Source organism: Aquila chrysaetos, chromosome 4 (genome assembly GCF_900496995.4).
Source record: "Aquila chrysaetos chrysaetos chromosome 4, bAquChr1.4, whole genome shotgun sequence".
Taxonomy (NCBI): Eukaryota; Metazoa; Chordata; class Aves; order Accipitriformes; family Accipitridae; genus Aquila; species Aquila chrysaetos.
Genome location: NC_044007.1, coordinates 2,428,468 through 2,454,189, shown reverse-complemented (window position 1 = coordinate 2,454,189; position 25,722 = coordinate 2,428,468). Strand labels below are relative to the sequence as shown.

At 45.1% G+C, this 25,722-nt stretch overlaps 1 protein-coding gene across 13 annotated transcripts in view; it reads left to right on the top strand.

Annotated features, from left to right (window-relative positions):
* ADGRB1 (adhesion G protein-coupled receptor B1) overlaps positions 1–25,722 on the top strand; it is a 285,424-nt gene that overhangs the window by 212,008 nt on the left and 47,694 nt on the right. For all 13 annotated transcript variants that reach the window (XM_030011701.1, XM_030011703.1, XM_030011695.2 and 10 more), the window contains 4 exons: positions 3,952–4,055; positions 11,760–11,862; positions 15,845–15,995; positions 20,340–20,409. In XM_030011701.1, the coding sequence (XP_029867561.1) occupies positions 3,952–4,055; positions 11,760–11,862; positions 15,845–15,995; positions 20,340–20,409 (428 nt within the window). The remainder of the gene's footprint in view (positions 1–3,951; positions 4,056–11,759; positions 11,863–15,844; positions 15,996–20,339; positions 20,410–25,722) is intronic.

Below are 25,722 nucleotides of genomic sequence, written 5' to 3'. Positions count from 1 at the left end.
CTTGGACCAGGCAAAGATTTTCTTTCTGGCTCCAACCAGGCGTGGATTTATCTGTGTTTCGGGGTGCTTCTGGATGGCACCCATCAACAGGCGTGGGGTGGTGGTGAGGGGCAGGGCAGAGTCTGGGCTGTCTGGGACCATCACCAGTCCAAGCAGATGGAGACCCTGTTCCTGGCCTGTCTTTTGCAACCAGTTTGCTCCTCAGCTATGGTTCTGGGAAACTCCCCTAGGACTGCTCTCTCTCTTACCTTCAGAATGCCTTGCCGGTGTTTTGTTGGTAGTGTTATTACTTTTTAAACCAACCTTGCTTTTCCCCCTCGTTGTCCTCCTAGGAAATTTCCCTTGCAAGGCTCAGATCCTACAGCATCCGACCACCTTTTGTCAGGGGGTTTAATTAGTCAGAAGAAATAAAACAAGCAATGCTTCATTTGCCAAAGGGAAGAAGTGGGGGAGGGGGAAAGGAAGATAGGGAGGACAGAGAAACCTTAATAATGAAGAAAGCAAGCAGAATCCTAAGCTACATGGGCCTAAGCCTTTAGGACTTATTATTCCCAAAGGAGCGAGCTCCTGTTCTTATTGCAGCCAGGTTTTTTTATGGTTATCCACCCTCGTGATGCCAACAGAAATCCCATCAGGGCTGGACCAACCTGAAGAGAGCTTCATAGCATCTCTTCAGCAAAAGTCCTTCTGGTGGGCGTGGATTTTGTGAATGTTTGGCTGAAGGATGAAGAAGGAGGTGCAGATCAGGGTGTTTTCTGTGGGAAGGGCTGCAGATAGATACCAGCTATTACCCACAAGTCTGGCTTCTGCTTGGCTGGTCGTCATTTGTGTAATGCCTTGCCAATGAGCAAACTTCTGACCTAGGAATGGTCTAGTACATGCAAGCGCTTAGCTGATGGAGGATCTAGGAGAGGGTTATAGGTCATGCAGGAAAGGGGAAAGGGAAGGGAGTGAAAGAACCTGAGGTTTTTGGAGGTGGAGGGATGTCAGAGAGGATATGGAAGGGAGGGAAGTTAGGATTACTGTGCTAGAGATATAGGTATGTAGTCTGCTCATCTCTTAAAATCCAAACTCCATTTATTCTCAGATGATTTAGGAATTAGTTATGTGTCGGGCTTTTTTTGCTTTAATGGAGCTCCTCCCCCACTTTTATCCAGTTACCCATGAAAAGCCAGTGAAACGAGACCTACTTAAATCAAATGTCACAATCGATGCTCATCCCAGGCCACCATTTGTGCGATGTGAACTCATATTGCCGTAAGGGGGGAGCGGGGAGAGAAAAAGGAGTGGGAGTGAGCTTGGAGTGAGCGAGCAAGGCGCAATCCATGTCTGAGTAGCTTGTGCTTCACAGTGCATTTATCACGACCGTGCATCTTTGGGGTGGGACAGGGCTGTTGCCCACCTGGGTTCTGTAGTGGAGGAAAGAAAGGTGGCAAAGGGAGAAGCTGTGACTTCATACAGGATATTGCATCTCTCTCTCCCATACCCTCCCCCAGTGCCTGACTAAATCAAAGGCTTCTGTTCCCAGAAGAAAGTCCCTTCCACATTTTAATTTATAAGGAGCAAGGTATGGTTTTTCAGCACTCACGGTGCCTGGAATATGTCCAATTTCAATTTTGTTTGATGGAAGATGAATCAAAATGTTGATATTTTCATTGAAATTTCTTTATGTTTACCTAGTTTGCAAAGAACTGCTTCTAACCTTCCACAAATATTTGGCAGGAGTAAATTCTCAGGGTGCGAATACAGTCATATGAGTTGATGTTAAAAATCGCAGTGAGGCAAGTCTCCATAGAAGTTTACAGGAAGAATCCACATGTGAGCTGAAACATTTTCCGTGAGAACTTTGGGAAGCTCTAGGTGGAGGGAGATGCAGGACATTGCTGGATGGATTGGTGAGGCTCAGCGCCGTGTTATTCTTGCAATTTCTGCACAATTGCTGGTAGTTAAAAGGATTAAGAATTGCCTGTAATCCAGTTGCATTATTTCAGCAAGTTGAATTAGGATCGGCATCCAAACCCTTTGTGCATATCTATAGTGTAGTTTTGGAGAGTCCTAAGCCTCCTGTTTCACAGAGCGAACTCAAGGAAGCTGTAGAGGCGTGCTGGGGTAGTGACGTGTCAGAGCTAATACGGTCAGTAAGGAGGGGACGTTGCAGAGAGGGAGCACCACACTGCAGTGCAGGTTGGCTTCCAAACTGTAGCTGGTCTGCATCCAGTAAAGATCCCTCAATCAACCTGTACTCCTTTGGGTGTATATGCCAGTTGGGCATTCAAGCCATTGAATGTGTCACTAAATTTTGTCTCAGATCCCTTAAGCTCTTGTGCCAGCCTTCCCAATAGCTCCTATGGGGTTCAGTGCAGCAGTATGGTGAAAGTTTTGCTCCTCATTAATTCCCCCCAATGAGATTCAAAATGTGAGAGGTGCCCTTTGTCAAATTATACAAGTAAGGAGGATCTTCCCAAGCCCTTCAGACTTCAGGGACAATTCAGCTCAGATCCTGATGTATCGCCGTTGTTTCTCTCTTCTTCGTGGTGGGCTCTGCGGAATAAACCTGTGCTGACTGTGGGCCTTGAGTCAAGGGATGCATGCTTGCTTTGCCCATGTGTTGAGCTGGCCAGACTCCATATAAGCGCAGCACTGAGGCTTGCCTAATATGTTTTGCTTTGCAGAAGGCTCAGTAGCCTGGAACAGAGCTGCAGTAGCCTCAGCTTCGTGGTGTCCTGCTGGTTGGAGGTTCAGGTTGAACAGCCTCATGCCTGCCAGCAAAACGGTGTAGACAAGTCCTTAGAGGACTGCCTGTTCTATTCCCAAATTCATGTCTAATTGCTTTTTTTTTTTTTCCCTATGCTAAACCCTTGCTATGTCAGAAACCATCTCATCTCCATGGTTGTAGTGATAGGTGTTGGTACTGTGCCAATCTAATGACAACCTTGACCGTGCTCCCACACCTCTGCATACTGCCTAATCGCTTTAAATAGAGGGTTCTCGTGTGTCTGCTGCACGGTGGGTCTCTGCTTCTCTGCCTTCACGCCAGCAGAGATCACTGATGTGGAAATGAGAAACATGCCGGAAAAAAAGCCTGCAGCAGAGAAAACCAAGTGGGATCCAGATCTTTGCTCTAAGCTGAGACCAGGGGGAGTTTAGCGATATTAGTTTGGCAGATGTTGGCTAGTTACACAGTTAGTCCCAGTGACGCAGAAAACTAGATTAGGAGAGGTTATAGCATGTGTGTTTGCTCTTGACGTTGCAAGACCTGATGATCAGCAGATCTTTTGTGTTCAGACAGGAAAGGAGAACCGTTCCACACCAGACTTTCCAGTAAGGACCCCTGCATATGAAGAAATGCTTTGTGTAGTAGTGTTAAGAGTAGTGACGTGATGGATGGTATGACTGGATGCTGGTTTCCTGGGAAGGATATATATCTTGTTTTTTTCTTTGCTTGCTTCATCTCCTCGTTTTCCAGATGGATGTTTGTAGTTGGTGGAAAATTTTCACCTTCTTTTCATCCTCCAAACTTCATCACTGCCATTCCCAGAAGAGCTCATTTGTAATTGTTCTAGTGTAGGCACTGCCTTCTGCTATTTCCTCATTAATTATCTTCAAAGTTTCACACTGGATATGAAGGGCCTGATCCTCCTCTTGCCACCCATGCCTTTTGCACACCTGCCTCCACATAGATATCAGAGTTGTTACCCAGATATAACACTGGTGTGTGTGGGAGCAGAATCAGGTCCAAAAAAAGGCTGGGTCAGCCAGAAATAGATCCTGGTCTTCTTTCCTCTTTATTTGTATGTGCAGTGCAATGTGAAGGTCAGGTGAGTTGACACACAAACAATTCGGAGGAAAGTTCTTGCCATGAAATTGAGCTGGTAGCATTTGCTGAGCATCTTCTTTTTTTTTTTTTTACTTTTTTTTTTTTTTTAAATTTTCTTACTTTCTCTCTTTCAGAACATGGAAAAGGTGCTGGTGCCTTCTGTCACGTTAATTGTAGGCTGTGGAGTATCTTCGCTGACACTTTTGCTGTTGATTATCATTTATGTCTCTGTTTGGAGGTATGGCTTTCATTCTCTTCTCTTCTTGTTGGGGAAAGTAACTGTCTCTTGATCTACATGGATCCTGGAGGTTTTGTTCTCCTGTTTTGGGTGTCTGGTGCCTGAGGAAGAACCATTTGGTAATGAGTGGGTCCTGCAAAAAGTCATCATAGTAGCTTAGTTGGCATTATTCCTTCCTTTTAGTGCCAGAGAAATTAGTACAGTGAAATTAGTGCCATGACCCCATGTAGTCACATTGTTCCATTTTCAAAAGCTGCGTGCTGTTTTAGATGCCTTCGTATACCCCAGGAAACCTTGTTCGAGCAGAGGTGGACATGCACTGCCTCCTGGCAGGCAGATTGCTTCAAGGTATTCCTGGTTGGGTCTTTGATAACATCAAAACATCCACGACTTGTTCTGAAAACATCTGGCCTGAAGAACAGACAGCACTTTTCAGGAGCTTAAGGATGATAAACCACATGGTCTAAATAACTCTCCAACCTCTTACCTATGTTTTGCCTTTAGCTTCAGATGCATATGGGATTCCTCAGTACATCCCATTGCAGAGAGCTCCTGTACACCTATAAGCAGGTCAGGTGTAACCCTAAATTTTATCATTTATAGAGGCTGAAGTGATTTTGTAGCAAAGTTTTATTGAGCAAAGGCCCACATTGGCCCATGCCCCTGTTAGATACGTTTTGGTGAACTGTATAAGTTGGAAGACCCGAGGTGTGCGAGGGATTCTTCCCCTGTACTGCACTGAACAAGGTCTGAATTTATAGTACGAGACCCATGCCTTTCCTAAACCCATGGAAAACATGCTGAGAGCTTCATGACTCTAAGCTAAATAAACCAAAGAAAATCAGAACCAGGTAAATGACTGTGAAATTAGAATGGAGTGGCCACAGAGCATATATTGTTTGGATATTATTGGTGACCATTTTGGGGAGACGGGATCAGTCGGAGGCTCTTATTTTGTCAAATGAATCTTCTTAGTAGGAAGGAAAGGGTATATTCTGTTCGGAGTTGTGAATTGAGATAACTTTTTCTACCCTTTGACGAAGGAAAGAAACGAGAGTTAAAAAATAAGCAAAAATGCATCTTTTTTTGTTGATACTGTGACAGTGCATAGTGGCTAGTTAATTATGGCAAGTGCTACGAGCTGAAGACTGATCATAATAACGTTTATCTAGAACTCAGGTTTTTCCGTGCCTGGGGTATCATTGGATCTGCTCAAGTCCTTGTCCTCTCCTGCTTTTCCTCAGGCTGGGCAGCACTGGGCAGCGCTGGTAGGTGACTTACTGGTGTCACTGGTGTCAGGATCAAGTGGAAAGTTAGGCTAGAAGAGTAAAGAGCAAGTGTTCGAGCCTCACCTTCTCTTTCCTATCAGAAACAAGTTCAGGGTCTGAAACCCAAGCTCAGACATGAGGTTGAATCAGTTTGGAGCATGCCAGTGTCATTTGGAATAACATGATGTATTTTCTTCCAGGAGCGTGCCCCTCAATATTTACTGTTATTGAGGACAGTAAAGTTAATTGCCTGCCCTGTTTAAAATACACTCTTTTTAATTTCTCATTCCAGCCTTTGCGTTATGTCTATGCCCAAAATGATCAGCATGAATGGGGGGACATGTTTATGGGAGGCTTGAATGGGCATTTCTGAGCTAGCCAAGGATGGACATGCATTTCCAAGTGATCCTGAGACCAGCTATATCTTGATTAAAGGGCTCTCTATCCTAAGTCTCTCTGTGTAAATATTTGTAAAGCATGATCAAGTGATCTCTAAAATTTCTCTCTGGTGCGCTGAGTTTGTTTCATTTCTTCTCTGTAGATCATGTTTTCATGTTTTCTAAACTTCACAGCATTCCCGTGGCTGAGCCCTGAGCACTCTGTGTGGCCTTTTTATTTTAGGCATAGCTGCTGGACATGAATGTGCTGTCCTATCAATGGTCTCAGGAACATCATATTCAAGTCAACATTATCTCCCGGCTCCCACTTCGTTTTGCCCTAGACGTTATGTAGTCTGATAGACAACAGCTGGAGGAATGCTTAGAAGTGGGATCAGCAGTATTATTCCAGCTGTTGTTGCAAAAATAGAGGAGCAGTATCAAAGTGGTTCTTTTTCACCATGCAGGGGAGAAACTCCTCATGCCCTAGCTGCCTGGTCTTCTGTGGAGAGCACTCACCAGAGCTCAGCTGTTTCAGGGAGCTTTGGCCGGGAAATTTCCCATTCAGACCTCTGGACAAAGGCATCTGGAGCATGCATACATAGACTCAGCCTGAGTATGAAACACTTCTGATGAATAAGCTCACTGAGGCTGACAATCTGGAAACTTTCCCAGAATTTTGCCCAGCTAGGGTTTGTTTATACATGGGAAGCAGAAAGAAAGGGCAGGGGAGAAAGAGGGAAAGGAACATGGTAAAGAAAAGGGGGTAGAGTAAAAGGGAGGTGATCCCAGCTTTGGGCTGCATATCAGAGAGGAAACGAATTTACCCTCCGCTTCCCATTCAAAACCCCCAAATAACGGTTGCTACTTAGTGGCACCTACTCAGCCATCGGCGTGAACGGCGTGAGCTTTTTGATGCAAGCGATCGCTTCAGACACAGCCAACTTGGCACAGTCTCATTGAAAACTGGACGTTGTTTCTGTTTGACGGCTGTTGGTGGCCTGTTGGTGGACTCACTCCAGTTCCCAGTAGACAGATGGTTGCAAAAACTCTGCTGCAGATGGTGTATCTCTGGCCTTATTAGCAGTCTCAACAGAGAGGTCAGTGACACAGTGGGCCGTAGAAGTGGGATGACCTTGTTACATCTCAGAAGTGGCTGTCCTGGGTCACAGCTAGAGACACGATCTGTGTGTGGGCCACGTGCTCCACCACCCAGGTGGAAAAAGAGGGAGAATTGAAAGAAAAAGATCTTCCCTCTTGAAAAGTGACATGAAAACGAAAAACTGGGGAGAAAAGGAACTAATCAAGGGTCAGAACAGGTGAAATGACTTAGTACCGTGTTTCTCTAAGTTTGGGCTTGTACCACTCCTTTCGAGCAGCTCCTTGACGCAGTGGTGTTTCAAGTGCCCCGATGTGTTTTCCATCCCTAAACTCATTGCGGTTCAGCAGCCTCTGGAGTCGGTGACCTTTCCATAGCATGGAGATCAATGCCTGCTATCGAACAGCTCTTCCACCAGCCCGTCAGTATGTGGGGTACGGCAGACCTTTTTCGCTGGCGGCGGCTGGGTGAATGCTGTATCGCTGAAAGATAGCAGCGCAAGCTTTTCTCACTCCCTGCCCATCGAAGTCTGAGGATTGATTTAGTGGTTGTCAATGAGCTCTCAAGGGGCTTTTAACGCTTGCTTTAAACCCAGGAGCTCTGCCTTTGCCGGAGACGCTGAGGCACTCGGTGGCCCTGGTGGGAGGTAGCAGGAATGAGTAAGTGCCTGCACGGAGAAGGATGTGTGTACACACAGTGAGAAAGCAAGAGTGACTCAGTGTTTGCGGAGAGGAAGGGAGCGGAATGGGGACAGAGAGACAGACTGGGGGGGGGGTTCCACCTTCTCCATCTATCTCGGTTTGCACAGGGCTTCTCCACATCCTGCAGGACCCCGGCCAGAGCAGAAGTTCCTTAAATTTGCAGTGAGTTTTCCCCTGCTTTGGATGCCGAATACAGCATATTTTGATAAGTGGGCAGAGTCCGTCTATCAGCCAAGGGGTAGCAAGACAGCAACCTGGAGTAGATCTGCCTTTGCTGGAGATCTCTCCTTTGGCAAAACCCATCAAGTTCTGAGTTTTTTCCCTCTCTGACACGAGTTCCTGACTTCTTTGGGGGTCTGGATAGTAATGGTGATATCTTTCTGTGGAGCATCCTGCTCTGGAGAAGAAGAAATGGAAGGAAAAAAACAAGCAAGGCAGGAGGTCATCTTAGCATAAGGGGGAACTTCTGCTTGAGCTGAAACATAACAAGGAAATGTTTGGTAGCCAAGTCAGGCTACCAAGGAGGACTGAGGAAGCATTGCCCAGGAATGCAGGATTGAATTAGGAAGGTCAGACCTCAGCTGCATTTGAAACTGGTAAGGGATGTGAAAGGCATCAAGAAGGGTTTCTGTAGGTCTGTCAGCACCAAAGGATTACTCAGGAAAGTGTTGGCCCAGTGTTGAATGGGACAAGTAGCCTAATGGAGAAGGAAGTTGAAAAGGTGAAGGTGCGCAGTGCCCTCATCTCTTGTTCTACTGGCAAGGTTTGCTCCCAGGCACCCAAGTTTCTGTACCTAGCGGCAGAATCTGGGGAAGAAAATATTACCCGCTGCCAGGGAAGAGAGAGCTGAGGACCATTTAAGTAAGCTGGACATTTGCAAGTCCATGGGACCAAATGGGATGCATTGAGGGTGTTGAAGGAGCTGGCTGGTGTTACTGTGGAGCGACTCTCTGTCATCTGGGGAGGTTCCTGATGGCTGGAAGAAGGCAAATATTACACCCATCTTTAAAAAGGGCAAGGAGGAGGATCCAGAGATCTCCTGGCTGGTCAGCCTACTCACAGCCCCTGGGAAGATTGAAGAGCAAGTAGCTATAAAGGTTATTTCCAGGCAAAATGATGGACAAGAAAGCGATTGGGAATAGACAGCACAGATTTATTGAGGGCGGATTGTGCCTGACTGACCTGTTTCCCTTTTGTGATGAGATGACTGATTACATGGACAATGAACAGAAGTAGGTGGTGTACGCTTTGACATTACCAAGGTCTTTAACTCAGTCTCCCAGAACACCTTTGTATCCAGACCAGGGAACTGTGAACTGTATTGGTGGCTTTTAAGGTGCCTTAATAGCTGGGTGGAGTTCATGTGGGCTTAAAGGGTAATGTTCAAAGGTTTGAAGCCTAATCAGGAGCTGGTTACTAGTTGCATCTGCAGGGGTTGATACTGTGGCCAATACTGTTTAATGTGTTCTTTAACAACCTGGATGATAGGGAAAAATACACCTTCAGCAGGTTTGTGGATGACACCAGATTGGGAGGAGTGACTGATATGCTGGAGAGCAGCACTGTCATTCAGAAGGACCTCAGCAAACTGGAGATACGGGCTGGAGAAATGGTATAACAAAGACAAAGGCACAGTCCTGCACCTGGGATAGAATAACCACGTGGAGCAGGATGGGCTGGGGACTGACTGGCTTGGTAAAGTCTCCACAGGGGAGTCTCTGCAGGTCCTAGTGGGCCATGATTTAGAAATTAATCAGCAGTGCACCCGTGCAGCAATTAAGGCCAACATTATATTGGGCTATATAGGCAAGAATATAGTCAAGAGGTGAAGGAAACAGATTATTCCCTTCTGCTTGACTCTCTTGAGGCCACATCTGGAAAAGTGTGCCCAATATTGGACTCCCCCAGTACAAGAGGTGGCAGCACATTGGAGCAAGTCCAGTGGATGTTTAGGGAACTGGAGAACATGATGTAAAAGGAGACAAAGGGAACAAGGCTTGGTTAGCTTGGAGAAGAGTAGGCTATTAAGGAAGAATTACGGAGAAGTCAAACAACTTGCAGAGGTATACAGCGAAAGTTCTAGAGGCACCAGCTGCAGCAGGAAAAAAATCCAGCTGGATATGAAGAAAAATAATGCTTCATCATGAGAGCAGTTAAGCACTGTAACAAGTCATCCAAGAGAGGTGGTGGCATTTCTGTTCTTGGTGATTTTCAAAACCTGATTTGACTTTGAAATGAGCCCTTTTTTGGGCAGAGGATTGGACTGGGAACTCGAGAGGCTTTTCCCCAACCTAAATTATTCTGATTCTGTGATTCTATATGTTGCCAACCCACATCTCATTCTTTAGAGTTTCAGGGATCTGGGGAAGAGGATGGACTCTCAGTGCATGAAGGGAAGCGTGGAGAAAGGAGAGGCTTGTTTAAGGGGGGAAAAAGTCTGAAGACAGCTGGATTATCTTCCCTTACATTCACATACAGACTATGGTCAACTAATTTCTTACCTTTTTTGACCAGAGACTTGCGAAGTGCATGCTAATGCCAGTTGGAACATAGTGTTGCTACACAGATTTATTACATCTCATTCCCACCAGGACAGATTCCAAATCTCCCTTTCTATCCCCTAGAAGCTGCTGATTGGAGACTTGATATTTTACTTCACACAATCAAAGCATAGATAGATCGATGGCTCGGTACCCTCCAGCCACAAATGGAATAGGATCCAGGTGATGCACAGCATTTTATTGAGTCCGATGAAAAGGGGAAATTTTGGATCAGATTGACCATGAAAGGAACCAGAGGCTCATTTTGCAGGCAGTCAGCCCAGTTTCTGGCTGAGCTGGAAGCCTAAATTTTATAGTCTGTTCTGGGGTTGGGTGAGTTTCAGGGAGAACTACCTATAAACCAGATTTCCAACAGACTAAGTATAAGTTCAGGCTACTTTGCATCAGTGACTTTTTTGTATCCAGGAAAGCATATCCTCAACGTTCATGTTTGTCTGAAGGTAAAACTCAGAGGGAAGTTAAAATCAAAGTTTTGCAGCCTTCAGTAGGTCTAAAGCACAGATCTGCCCTTGGCAGAACACACGCATGCAGTAAACTTGTCCTGCCCACCTAGTCAGAAACTTAAAACTCTGCAGCCAAAGCACGACCAACTCACTCCTGCTAAAATTAGTTAATGAAATTAAATTCCCAATATAAATAGTTGATGTGCTGGAATATAGGAAATAATCCTGCATTAGCCTCCAGGGATGAGCTGGTTGATTAATAGATCTGTTTCTAATTTCTGTAAGCATCAGTTTCTACTCTTCACTCATCTGGTATTCAGGCAGGACACTTGCCGAATCACTGAGATTATTCACGTGTATGAGTGTTGGTATGGTCAGGTCCTGAGTCAATCCTTGAGGACTTGCACTTTTGCAATTCCTTTTTAATTTTATTAGGTACATAAAAGTGCCTTCAAAGAAATTTTCCTCCGTAGCCAGTGGTTTGAATTAATTGTCGTGCACATAACCTCAGCAGCAAGTTGGTGCTGTGCTGCACATTGCATATGAGAAATGACAAATAGCTTGCTGCTGCAAGGTGCTGAAGGCAACGGCTTCCTAACCTGGATCCCTAATGTCCCAGACCCACAGCTGCAGTTACGTATTTGGCCTAGTTTTGAGAAGCGTTAAACCTCTCTGTCTGCGGGAAAAAAAAAAAAAAAAAAAAAAAAAGCCACAAATACTTCTCACTTCAGGACAGGTTGTTAGGTTAAACAAAGGGGAATGCTGAATCACAAACACTTTGTTGTGAAGGTGCATGCATTCGTAACCTGCTTTCATCGCCAGCATGCCTGTGGCTCTTCTTATTTGGGAATCTTTCCATGTGTTGCCTGTATGTTTTCTTTCAAGCTCCTTTTCAAGTCTCCTTTCGAGTAAGCAGAGCTGAAGAAGACTTGCAGCACTCTACTGGTTTAGGAGCGGCTCAGGCTTGGGACCAGGCTGGCCCCTAGTTTGTTGACTCATGCTCATAACTCCAGCATTGACGGGGGAGGATGGAGAGATCTGTGGGCTGAGCACTACACCCAAGCTCTCCCCGCTCCCTTTTCCCCTTGTTCTTGTCTGTTTAACATACAAGATCTGCAAGAAATGGGCAATCTCTTACCATGGCCTTCTGTAGAGCCTGGCCCAGTGCAACCTGCACCTGGTTGATGCTTTTCAGAGGTAACTTAATGCAAGTTGTAACAGGGTGGATCTCCCTTCCCCTCTTCTCTTGCTGCAGGTACATTCGCTCAGAGCGCTCTGTCATTCTTATCAACTTCTGCCTATCCATCATCTCCTCCAACGCTCTCATCCTGATCGGACAGACCCAGACTCGGAATAAGGTAGGAGATCAGTCGGGCTTTGTTTGTTTGTTTGCTTTTTCCCCTGATTTAGCACTGAAATGATCCATTCAGGCAGTGCTTCCTTATTTTTCCTCCATCTGTTAATTAGCGACATGTCAAAGACACAACTAAATGGCAGATTTCAATTTTCTTTCTCGCTCTCTCTTTGATAATTTGTCAGCATCCTCGGGGCTTTGATTAAAACCAATGTGATATTTTTGAATATCTGCCTAGAGTAGCTGGCACATGGCACAGTGAAGAAACATGGTTATTTGCAAGGCTTTAACCATTTTATTTTCCAAAAATTACAAAGAAAGACAGATTGAGAAAAGGCTTTAAAAAAAAAAAACCCCTATCATCTCAGCAACTTTTATACTCTGAGCTTAAAGTGCTTGGCAGATGTTAACAAACACAGCCACAAAAACTACCTTTTTTGGGGGTAGGAAGTGTTGCCAGATGCGCTGTGCACGCTGCAGAGCCGAGGGCTGTGAGGGACTCACTGCAGATCACAGTGTGACTCGAGCAGTAAAGGCAAGACGTAATGTGGATTTTCAAGCTACATGCACTGGTTGCACGTACATGCCTTCCCATGTTACAGACCCAGCTGGAGAGGCGCGTGTTGCCTGTATGACTTTTCTCCAGCTAAAGTACTTTCAGTTTCTCTGTTGGTGTCTGGCGTAACAAATCACTGCTCATCATTGGTATTTTCCTGTGGTATATTTTCCCATCTCCCCAAGTGCTCCAACCATCCTAACTCCGCTAAGCAGAAAAGTGAAGCAAGAAGTGTCCTCCACTATTCTTGCTGCCAAAGTCGCAGGCAGAAGTCAAAATTTAGTTTTTAATTAACAATAACCAGTGACCAGCCAGTTTTTTCAAGCCTCTACTTTGGCAGCCAGATCATGCTGTCACTTTTGGAAGCATTTCTGCAGAGAAGCCCCAGGGTTTAATGAATCACAGAGACTCATTTCTACGGAGGGCCCTTCGGGTTAGGGCTAGGTTATGTTTTAGGGAAAGCTTTACAGCTGCTGGAGTCAGATGTGTGTAGAGAAGTGTGGAGAGATGCAGCCAGCCAGCTCTGCTCCTATTAAACAAGTGGCCTTCAGAAATTAACTTCACAAAGCAGAACTTTCTTTCATGTCCAACATGATTTTCATGGGGCAAGAGGTGGAGAAAGGGTGAGCTAAGTTCTCGTTTCCCCTGGGTGCGTTGTCTGCAGCCTCAAGTGTGTGCTAGGAGCTTCTTTCCATAGAAAGAAGCACTGAGGGATGCTCAACATGGCAAACCATGGCTGGACCTCCTCTTTGGTTACTCTTCTTCACCGCAGGACAGGAGGTGGATGTCTTCATCCTCTCCCACCCGCTTCAGAGCACAGTTGTGAGCCCAGGTTCTCCCTCGTGCTTTTTCTCACATTACTCTGGGTGTTCACTGTCAGAGCTGTTAGCGGGGATTCGAAGCTCCCGGCTGCAATTGCATGAAGCAGATTAGCTCTTTGCACATACATATGCATGAAACACCATAAATAGAAACGTTATTCTTGGATTTCCGCTCAGCCATCGAGTAAACAGTCTCTGGCAGGGAACAGAGAAAGAAAACTATACAAAGAAGAGACGAAGGAGTGTAAATTAGGAATTTATTCAGATTCAGTTATTCATAATGGAACATTTTAAAATGTTGGTGATCGATTTATAATTGCAGTTACTCTGGGAGAACTTCTATAGTATTAGTTTCCCTGGAAATGCCAAATTCTCCCTTGATTTCCATCCGTGTAACCTCAAAGGCAAGATTCCACGCCTGGATTTGCTAAGCTTTTTGAAGATGAAAGGCCTGGGAAAAGGCTAAAAAATTACAGTCAGCAATAACGTGATACAAAAGAAAGGAATGCTGCATGAACTGGCCATATCTCAAAGGCATGGCTACGTGCTGCAAGGAAATGGATTTCTCCTCTTGAAGGAGAACAACGGCTAATGGCCTTGACAGACTGACAAGCTCTGCTAGATCTTTCTGCAGCAGCTCGGGACATCTTATCCCTGTGCTTAGGCCTTCTTGGAGAGTTTTTTTTTTCTTTACGAGGAAGGGAATACCTGCAGTGGAGGTAGCAGAAGCAAATACGTGCCTGCCCATCAGCTGGCCAAGTTCACAGCCTGGTTTCAATTGAGGCAATGGGTTTATATTGGCCCAGCTGAGATACGCATATTTCTCTTGTCCTCCCCTCCTCTCTTCTCCTTCTCTTTCTATCAAAACTAGCTGACTGAGAAAAAATACCCAGAAAATGTATCTCTCTGGTGTAAAACTGGAAAGCAAAGTTTTTCTCTCCCCTTTACAAACTGCTGGCAAACTGGGCAGAACTGTGTTGGTGCAGAACAAAATCAAAACAGTAAAATGAACAGTGTCATATCCGATGTTAGCCAAAAAAAAAAGGTTCTAAAATAACAGTATCTTAAAATACATTCGAGAAAGCATCCTCTGTTTGTAACTGTTTTATGTAGGTCTGTAAGCTGATGAATAGCAACCACCTTTTTAAGATTCTTTTAAAATGTGAAAATTACTTGAAATTATCATATTGAGCTGTGTTATTTGTACTGAACTGTCATCCAGAATCCATTTATAAGCAGAATACCAAGGGTTTTGGTGTCAAATGCAAATATGGAACAAAAAGACAGTTCCTGTCTCAAAGAACACAGTCTTACTTTTATTCACAACCTCTGATAACGGCGGTTTGTGCCAGTGTATGAATCGAGAGCAATCCGATAAAATCATGATAAAAGACACTCCGTGCATGAGAGCTCCGTGTTAAAAGATGCTGGTGGATGAAAAAGGAGGAAGGTTCACTGACCGTAAACCCAAAGTCCGTGTTTCCTGATATAACTCAAAGCAGAGAAATTCTTCATCATACACCTCCCCCTCCCCCTGCCCTGAATGCCTTAAGCCATTTTTTTCATCCAGAGTCACTTTTAAAGTCTATTTGCTCTCCCTTCTCCTTGGGAGCCACTGAAGTTTCTTTCCATCATTTTCGTCTTGAGTACATTGATTCACAGTTTCCAACTCGCAGATGGTGGAAATTAAGCACAGCTCTGGCAGAGTTAAACAGAGCGGCACCAATTTGCACCAGTAAAAGATTTGGCCTTGCTGAGTTAAAAACAAAGACGAGCTTGTCAGCTTTCCAGTCCATCTCCCTGGCACTACGGGATTGTTCTTCATAATGCATTTGCTAGTACTTTCCCCAGTTTAATTTTAAATGGCTTAAGCTCCCTGCATTTCCCTTGAGAGCTTTCCCCACCAAGTAGTAGAGCTCACCATTATGAAATACCTTCTAATGCGGTTTCTTTTTTTTTCTTTCTTTTTTTTTTCCCTCTGTCTGCTAGTAGTTATATGCTCTTGAACAACTATCACCACTCATGTTTGCAGTCCTTACCAGCCCCTGGCAGCTGTGGTTTTACCCGTCTCTCACGGCTTAACTCTTTCACTGAGCGATCCTTCCCTGGCAGGGACACCTTCTAAATTGCCTTCCTCTGATTTCATTTCTATGGCTCGGCTGCCAACGACATGGTGCTTTGCAAACCTTTTGAGCTGAGATTAGTGCACGGCTTACTAACTGCTCCGTCCTCCCTGAAAGGATCGTGGCAATGGTTTTGATCATTTGGAAAATAAATATATCTTGCTGAAGCCAAGAAAGCACCAGCATGGGACGCGGGTTCAGACTTCAGCAAAAGTGTTAACCACGGGCTTATCTTAGAGCTCATGTTTAAGAGCAGCTGATTTCCAAACAGTACTTAAATTTGAAGCAAATGCTTCGGTCCTTTGCTAGGTCGAAGCTCGTGGAGGAGACTGCCTCCTCCTAAAGTGTCTTTTCGTGTCCTGATCTCCATGACCTTGCCTTCCAGAGCCTGGTTTGGAAGCATCTCCCTCCGCCTTCTGCTCTCCTACGCGCTGCTCTCTCCGCCTGCCGCTCCTCTCACGTGTCCTCCTTTCCTCCTCTCTCCAGGTGATATGCACGCTGGTGGCGGCTTTCTTGCACTTCTTCTTCCTCTCCTCTTTCTGCTGGGTGCTGACCGAGGCTTGGCAGTCCTACATGGCCGTGACGGGCCGGTTACGGAACCGCATCATCCGCAAGCGCTTCTTGTGTCTCGGATGGGGTGAGGATCCTGGGTCTGCGAAGCAGCTTTTCCCCCCGGGGTGTGGAGGGGGGAAACGTCGTCCCCTCCTCGCGATGAGGAGCAGAGAGGGTCCGGGCTACAAGAGGGACTGATGTTTCAGGACATGGTTTAGTGGGCATGGTTAATGGTTGGACTCGATGATCTTGAAGGTCTTTTCCAACCTAAATGATTCTATGGTTCTATGTTCTGCTGAAAGCTTGGCAGAGGGTGCTTGCAACCCTTTTGGGGGTGTCAAGAAGGGCTGAGACGGTTAAAAATAGCGTGAGCAAGAGCCACAAGTCCTGCCTGCTGCCCAGCGCACCCAAGGGTCACACAAAATAGATGAGTTGAGTTTTCAAAGGGTGTGCTGGGGTTGGTTTCTCCTGGGTTTGGGTCTCTTTCTTGCTTTCCCCGTTTCTCTCTCGCTCGCTGTCTCTTTCCATGTGCGACCCGGAGTGAAGCAAGCTCTGAAATCCTGTCTCCATGGCAGCAGGGCCTTTCGTAGACAAATAAACTATGAGACTGGTGCAGATGCTTGTAACTAATTTTTCTCCCTTCGCCTCTTCCGTATGTTTAATTTATTAGCCTTAAATGATGCATTCTGTAGTAGAAAACAAACACAAACCCATAACCTGGGCTTTCAAAGCAATAACAAGCGTGCGTTTGAAAGGAGCAACTGAACAAAAAGTTGCTCAAAAGCGAGCAGGCAAAAAAGCGAAAGGAAGAGAGAAAGCGTTGTGTGTCTGAGCTGTATTAGTGTCTCGTTTTACTACTGAAGTCTAGCATTTCACCCCAGGCAAGATATTTCTGATGCTTACGAAGCACCCTGATGTGATTTATTCTGGCACATCAAGAGCCGTCCTCGTTCCAGCACTTGCATCCCTTTAAGTTTTCACTCCTAGATTTTGCTTACGATAGAAAATAAATTGTGTTATTGAAATATAGTGTTTGTGTGTAGGAGGAGTATAGCCACGAATGTGCAAATCACAGGCTGCATGCGCTTGCGTGTGTTCATGCATATGTTTATACACAAACACTCTGTGTTTCAAGGAGCATCAGGGATATCGAACGCAACAGACTAATAGCTTTTCCAGGTAATAAAAACAGATTTTTCTGATTTATAAAGGCTGGGACAGATGGGCGTGTTAGCCAAGGGAATTTTGGACGGGCGACATTCACATTTGTAGTCTGTACAGATGAAAAAAAAAAAACACTCTACATGTGTAGAAGCATAATTTGCACTGCTAGTAAAATGTAGTCATCTCTGAGCTAGGATGTACTGCCTGATAAATGTGGCATAATGACCATTTGGAATAGGTTAGGACAAGAATGAAGAACACTCTTGCCTATTAAGGCAGCAAGAGAATTTCCGATATTTAGCATCCTTCTAGACTTCAGCTGTAGAGCTGGGATTAATGGCACTTCTAAGAGGAAAGAGGCCGAAAATATGTTTTAAAGAGCGTAATCTGAAATAATTAGCCCAATTCTCTTTGTCATGGGCTGATTCTCCCCCTTTTCCCCCTTTGCATATTAGCATTTCTCTAAGCCCTTGTTCTAGACGTCTTTGCCAAGTTCTCAGCTGCTGTCAGCTGTAGCTCGTTGAAGCTACAGTGGGTTTGATCAGCAGTGAGGTTTATTCCCTGTTTTTTTGTTCTCCTTTTGGGTATGCAACTTTGCCTTTCCAGAAAAGAGTTTTTAGCAGTTAGAATTTTTTTTTATTATTATTATTTAGAACAGACAAACTGTTCCCTAGAAACACTTCAGTCATCATATTTAGCCCCAGTAAAGAAGAAATAATTTTGTCAGTCTTTTATGACCATGTCATAGTTTCTACAACTGGATTTTTAATTCTGCCATAAGTCAGGCTCTGAGTGGGTCTTCAGTTGTTCAGAACGGTTATGGCTCTCGGTAGTTATTAGCAAAAAAACCTTTTCTAGTGGGACATGATGAACACATGACCTAATTCTCCTCTGACCTGGCAGCCCAAAACTCTTCAAAACAGGTTTCTAATGCATTTATTTGGAATTGTGAATATAGAATTCACATTTAGCAGAAAGCCCCCAAATACTTGCCAGTGTCTACGTAGCATGAGTGCCCGCCTAGGAGGCTGAAACCACACACAGTATATGGAACAGACCAGTTAGGAATAACTTTCTTTCAAATAATCAAAAAATAGATTAAAAGTGTTTTGTTTTGGTTTGTTTTTTTTTTCCCAATCTAATCACATCTAACTGTGATTAGACCATTAACAGCTCTCCCAAGGCGGAGGAGTACAGAGTACAGCACCCCTCATTATGATGCTCTTTGGCTTAGCTACCATGACATAGCTACCACCTTCAGTAAACGCTGCTTGTACAGATCCATTTTCAGCAAAAGCTGGGGCTCCTACCCAGGCTTAGTACATGCCAGTCCCTGTAAGCTGATGAGTTCACAGCCTGAGTCTGTATTTCTGCATAATTATCACATCTAAGAGGAGCACTTTGCGAAGAACAAGTTGCTATTTTTGGCGGAGCCTTAGCCAACTTTCGTCTTTCACAGGGCCTCTTGCATCAAGTTATACTCCTGAAAAAGTCCTTTCACATGTGGTTTCTTGGAGTGCTTGCCATGGGATGCCATATTGATGGCATCGTAGTGAATACAGCAGGTATCCAGATGAGGTGTGAAGGAGGCTCAGCAAGAGGAGCAGTAGTCAATTTAGGAAAATAAAAGAAAAGAAAACAAAAAGAAGCATCTTTTAAACCTAATTCCTGTTGGGTTTGGACTGATAAATGTGAGCTGTGCTTGGAAATCTCATACGGGAAGAGAAACACTTCCCTTTATGATAACTCTCAAATGCTGCATATTCCAGCCAACTTGGCCTTACACTTCCCAGCTGGCTGCGGATCCTCACTATTAATCAATCTTGCGATGATTTGTATTGCTGAGTGACCACCTTGCCAGCAGGGTTATTGTTTGGACGGTGTGCCTGCACGTCCCTTCGATCTACAGCGTCTTCTGCAGCCACCTGCTGTGACCTCTACAGCACACAAATTAAGGTCTTGTCAAGAAGCAGTAATCCTAGCTGGCTACTGATCCTGCTAATTCTTAATGGGATTTGCCAATCTTTAGCGTTGAGACAGCTTAATTGATCATGTCACAAGGAGGAGGGCTATAAAAAGCCACATGGAGACCTCTGTAGCTGAAGAACCAGATGTTACTAGCCAATATCCAGGCATTTCTTTAGTGACAGGGGAGAGCTGGGCTGGGGCTAGTGAACCAGAAAAGTACCCAATTTCTTCCATAGATCCTTGAGCAGTTTATTGTGGCAGGGATAAGAAGGATTAGAAGACTATTAGTAAGATATAGTGTCTTTTGCTAGTTCTGATTGTGCCTAGATGTTCAAGGACCCAACAGTTGTAGAACTTTTTGTGAGTTTTAGGCCAATAACCAGCATGTTGCACAATAACCAGCAGGTTTTCTTTGTACTCCTTACTCTAATTTTATGGGAGCTTCTGGCAGTAAGATCAAGGCCGTAGCTTCACCCCCTTACGCACCTGAAATGACATCCCATGCTGGTACTGTTAGCTCACCACGCTCTGAAGATAAATTGTACTTTGTACATTGTGACATCCCAGCAACAGAGTAACTTGCTCATCTTTTACAACACTCGTAATGAAGTGTGTCTTCTTGAGGACAGCTGGTTTCTCTTAGTTTATTCCCCTTTTAGGCACAAAAAGGGAGCAGGTCTCTGGCAAGAGAAGTATCCTGGTTTGCGGAAAGACCTGATGTTCTGATGCTCTTTTCCATTGCTGTTTAGAGGGACCTGCTCTATTATAGATCACGGCCCAGCACTGAGGGAACCTGTTTGGAATAGGGGGAACTCAGTTTCCGTTTCCTTTTCTGTCTCATTTGGGGTGAGGTTTGATCCTGGGTTGTTCATCATATATTATGTTAAGAGCAAACATAGCCCTTAATCTCCTCCTTGCTAGCTGCTTTGAGTTGGGCTGTGGCTGAATATTCCGTCTTCAGGAGACACTTTTATGTATTCCTGGCCAGCCTGTGTACCCAAGAATAAAATAAATGTATTTTATGCATCTGCATGTACTGTCAGTCCCCACACAACTGCTGAGACCACAGCAGGATATGAGCTGATTACAGCTGATGGCATTTACTTCATTAGCAGAGGTAACAAGGGTTCATGCTTTTGGCTCTGAAGGTCCTGAATTCAGTCTCTGCCAAAGACCCAGGCTGGGACAGATGGTGCTAGAATAACACTGGGAAGAATGGGGTATATTATGCGGTTGAGTAGGAGAAGAGCTGCACATATGCTTAAATGACCAATTTTCTCTTGTTTCATTTCCACAGGGCTCCCCGCCTTGGTGGTTGCCATTTCCGTCGGATTTACTAAAGCCAAGGGGTACGGCACCGTGAACTAGTGAGTAAAGGAGCTCTTCCTTTTTCTTCCTGTCTCACCCTCCATCCTTTTTGTCCAAATCCAGTCACTGACCCACAGGAGCCAGGGTAGGAGTTAAATTCTGGTGTGCTGCCCATGGCAGAGGGAAGCAGGGATGATGGGAGAGGAAGGACCCCTGTCCTCCTCAAGCCATCAGCTGGCTGAGGTGCATTGTGTATTCCTTTAAAAACAATTTCACAGGGACTAGTTAGATTTAACTGTTGCACATACGACATCGCTTTGATCTAAGCACCTCCTACTTAGAGATTTTTTTAATTTATTTTTTAGGGGGAAATGTGGAAGAGTTAAAGTTCAGGATTTTTAAAAATAGATTTTGTGTTTATCTATTTAATGGTTTGGTTGATTGGTCCCAAGTTTTCAAAATACCTCAGCTCAGTTTTAGGCACCAGAATGAGCGTGAGTTTTCAAACCAGTGTTTTGAAAGCAATCTGAATTTGCCTGTTTTCTGAACTCCACAGGATTTGCCTTTAGGAAGCTTTTATTTGCATGTAATGGGGGAAGGAAGGCAGGGTAGAAATAATGGAATAAGACTGTGCAGAGGTAAAAAATACGTTAAGGCAAGGCTGGAATCACTCAGAGCTGAGCATTAGTACAACTTAAAAAAAAAAAAAACAAACAAACAGAAAAAGAAAATGTTATTTTTTCACTGTGTTGTGAAAAAGATAGCTTAGAAATTTTATGCATAGTGGCAGCCAAAGGATACCATTTTATGTAGCAATGAATAAGGCCCTTCCTTACTGCAACCCATCATTATCCAGAGCCTTCCTGGCCAGTGGTTTGCGTCCCACATGGTGTATCCCATGTTTAAGACAAAAGCTGGAGATGTGGCCAGCAACAGAGGGTTCAGTTGGGTCCACTGAGAAAATATCATTTGGAATCCCTGCTCTTTCTCGATTCCCACCATATTTGGCACATCCACGACCAAATGGTTCAAAGTTTGCATTTTGATTGCAGGAGAGTATTAAAACAGCACAGCAGCATTCTCTGTTTGCTTTGCAGTCTAAATTACTGCAGTCTAAATTACTGTACAATACGGAGGGCTCAGGAAGGTGGCTTTGTCAAATGCAAATCCATAGATACAATTCCTGAAGCTTGTGCTGGCATCAGGATGATTTGGCTGTACCTGTCCTGACTTGCCTGCCCCAGCTTAGGTGACTTGGCTTCAGTGTGTCCTGGTGGAGAGGGATCCAGTGCTGGTTGTATGACTCAGAAGAGGATAACACACAGCTTGGCTTTCAGAAGTGCCGCTGAGATCCCAAACCTCCTTTAGTTTTTCTGTGGGTCTGCTGCTTCTGGCACTTTACTCCATGAGAACAATTCATAATGAACAAACATCAGGGGAATGGGAGGGAGGTCCTAAATATTTCTGCTTTCTTTCCTGTTTATAGACTGGTGGGAATTGGTGCAAAAAGCTCGGTAGCTCCTTCCCCATTAATGCTTAAGGGCCACTGCAGAGTTTTGTGGTCAACCTTGACCACACAAAAGAGCCTGGGTGGGGAAAGGAGGAACGTGCAAGGAAGCACACCCTATTTCACTGCCCTGGACCACTGCGTGCCAACATCTCCCCACCCCAGAGCGAAGCCTTCCCAGGCTGCAGCCAAAAGGGTGCCAACGCTTGACAAAACCTGCCGGACTCCTGCTTTGCTCTCGGATTGGCACACCGGCGAGGTAGCCAACGGGCTGCGCTGACTTTCCGTCGTTCCCAGGGGACGCTTAACCACACCAGCTCTCCTCCTTTTGCTGCTAATCCTCTGACTCCTTTCAGCCCTAAAGACTCTGTCGCTCCTTGCGTCCAAGGGCTGGATGCTGCCTGCCTCCCTGCCTGGCAGGCTGGCTGGCTGCCTTGGGGACGGCAGGGGATCCTGCGCTCCCAGCAGGAGCCGCAGCCCGAGTGACACCGTTTCTTAAACTCTGCTGTCAGGGTGCTTGTCACCAAAATAGCAGGGAGCGCTTCGCACCCCGGCAAACCCACTTGGGTCCTCCTTTCGTCTCCCTTCCACTCCGCAGCCCCAGTACGCGGTAAAGCTGGTGAGTCCCAGCAACGTCGCGAGAGGAGCAACAGTTCCTCTCAACCACTGACAGCCCATCAGGCATTCCTAACGCTGCCATCTTCTTGTAATTCCTGCTGTCGCTTTTAAGTGAGAGCCGGAGCTAAACAGAACTAACTTGCAGGCACGCACTCAAGCCAGCATCTCTGCCCCAAGCAGCGTGGATGTCTCCACAGGGACATCCTTAAGTCGTCCTTGCCCTGCTTTCATGCAGCAAGGGGCAAGTGGGCGTACGCCGCTGTGCCAGGTGGATGGCGAAGTGGGTTCACGAGCCGTGATGCCGAGCGTAAAATGGTGCTGAGCATGGCTGTAACGAGAGTTATAGTTGCACATTGGTGCATTTTAAAACGTGAAACAAATATTCGTGTGGACCAAGCTAGGCAGGGTGCCCCGACACACCGCAGGGCATTCACGCTAATCCCTGTTTTCCTGCTCAAGAAGCATAAAAGCTCTCCTACATTTTATGTGTGGGAAGGCCCTTGGTTTTACTTCTCTTCTAAAGCAAAGTCAGCATTCCAGAGCAGTAATTTCAGAGCTGAACTCCAAAAACTTGAGGTTGTTCAGACCTAGATTTAACACTGTCTAATACTAAAGGCATGTAAACAGAATACAGACTTGGATCAAAGCTTGTACCAGGATGTTTGTTGGTTTCTGGCCATTGCAGAAATGTGTGAGGCAGTTGAAAATCTTGAAGCTACAGCTCTGGAGCTATTTTAGCTTTGTTTTTAGTTAGTATATGGTATGCACAGGGCATTTCAAATGGGCAGTGGCAGACCTCCAAGGCACAATGTTTCCATCTTGCAGAAGGACGGAAAGACATTAACCACAACACGTCCCTCCCTGTGAAGCAGGGGACAAGAGTTGACATGATGAACCATAAGGGACTTCACAGGGTCTTTCAAAGCTTCTTCCAACCCTGCGATTTCTGAATCCTAAGAGCAGTGCATTAGCACTCGTTGATTTCCTTGTGGAGATGGGCATTAAGACAAAGCAGGGCTCTGGTATTTAGCTGAGCGCAGGATTTGACACTCAACATCAGGGTTTTTTTTCTCATCCCACTTACAGTGGTAAAAAAAACCTGACATCCATCTAGGGGACATGGTCATGAGAGCATTTTGGGGACAGCTGCAACTGTTGAAGGCATTGCAGCACTAACTTTGGTGTTACAGACTCACAGGGCAAAGCTGGTGGAAGGGACAGTGTATGAAATGCATAACGTGTCTCTGTGCCATGATGACTGAAACTGTTTATCTGCAGGGTAGTACGTCAAGGTGGCCAACTGCAGTGGAGCAAGCTAAGGGAGGAACCTTCAACAGGGTAGTCTACCTGGGCCCTAAACAAGATTTCACCCAGCTTTGTCCTGTCTTTTTTTTTTGTACGTGAGATGAAGCTATTCTGGAACAATAAAAACACAACTGAGCAGCAGTAGGGAGGCCTGTCTCATCAAGATGTGGTAGCAGCTGAAGGGTTGGCCATGGCTCCAGGCTGTAATACAGAGAGATCAGAGACAGTGCTAAGTGTGGGAAGCTTGTAGATAATATTTCATATTTACCCTTTAGCTGGCCAGACTGGGCCACCGAGTGGTAGGGGAGAGAGGTTCAAATTAAAAATTGAACACGTACTGGATTGAACTGTGTCTCTGTTGTTTTCTAAGTGGTGATTCCCCAGAAGCCATTCACTCAGAGGCCTTTATTGCTCAGGACACTTCTTCTGGAGTGCTATGAACTCTCCATCTACAATGAGGGGAGGAGGATTTTTCCTTTTTCTTATCTGAACAGCATTTGGTAGGAGATTTTGCAGTTGTTTGGAGAGCTGCTGGAGTAGGGTACAGGCTGTACTTCCAGTCTCAAAGAAAGTCTTAGAGATAATGGAGGTCTAGAAGACCCACCACTGCTCACCTCCTTGTATTAGGCTGAATGCCTGAACAGTAACTCTCCTTTTACCCAGTATTTTCCCCCTTTCACAAAAAAAAAACCAGGTCTTGATCTATGGTACCACAGGCACAAGCAAAACCACTTGTCATATTGACATGGTTTTCAGTTTTAACTCATGTTGCAGTTTGCAAATGCAAATCTGAGAAGGAAATGCCGTGACAGTGTTTTGATTCAGTAAGAAATGTAGAGAGAACATTGAGCCTTGGGTGAGCCATAACTCCTTGAGAAAGAGATTTGTGTTCATTTACTCATTTTTGACACAAATACAAAAAACCTGCAACATATATTACAAGTCCACATCTCATTTAGCTGACAAAGGTTTTGCACCTAAACTCATTATACTGTAAAGGCTGCATTATGCCAAGGGATCCTGAGAGATTTCTGCAACCTCCTAGGATCCCACTAGTTACCACTTGGGTTTTCTCTTATTGTAAGGAATTGCATGAGCTAGACTTAGAACAGGCAAAACCTAGAAGGAAGAACCCATGGATATGATGTATTCAAGAGAAAACTGAGGAAGATGGGAACCAAGACCCCTCTTGAATGATCTGGATGTCTAAAGCTTGACAAACTGCCTCCTAAATCTTGAACTGAGTAATTGAGGTTGTGCTACTGGTAGCTGGGAACTCATATCCTTCCCCACAAGACAGCCCACAAAAAGTTTAATGAGAGCAGTGCCAGGACACAGAAAATTTCCAGGGGTCCTTGTGTGTCATTGCATCAGGGCTTCTGTCACCCACAGGTATCTCAGCAGCTTCAATATTAATCTCTGTATAAACACTGGTGGGACAGCCCTGATTCCCAGCTGTAGTCTTAGTTATACAAACATGTTGGCTGTTGCATTGGGGCTGCTTAATTTTGCACATGATCGAGGTAAGACCTGTTGCTGGCAGAGCTGTACGGTGTAGTCGAGAGGTTCTCAGTGGAAGTCAGCTCTTCGCAGGACCAAGACAAAAGCCATCCATCTCATGTCTTTGCTGTGGCAGATTCACGGAAGGATCAGATGTTTTGCAAAGAGGTCTTTTGCATTGAACACAAAAGCTGCTGTCAGTCGGGGAAGCACTGGTTAGAAATAGTAGTCTGGAGCTGCTGAGCATTGTTAACCCATTCACTTACTCCTTTCCAGTGGTAATTTTATTTAAGAGATCTCCGAAGAGATCCCTTGGCAAGTACTGGGGAACCTATTAGTGAAATGCAAATATTTCTGTGCCTTGTAGGCACAAGGCTAAAAGCATCTCCACTAGACTAATATATTGCTGGAGTTTGCTGCCGGTTCCTCTTCTTGGAAATCA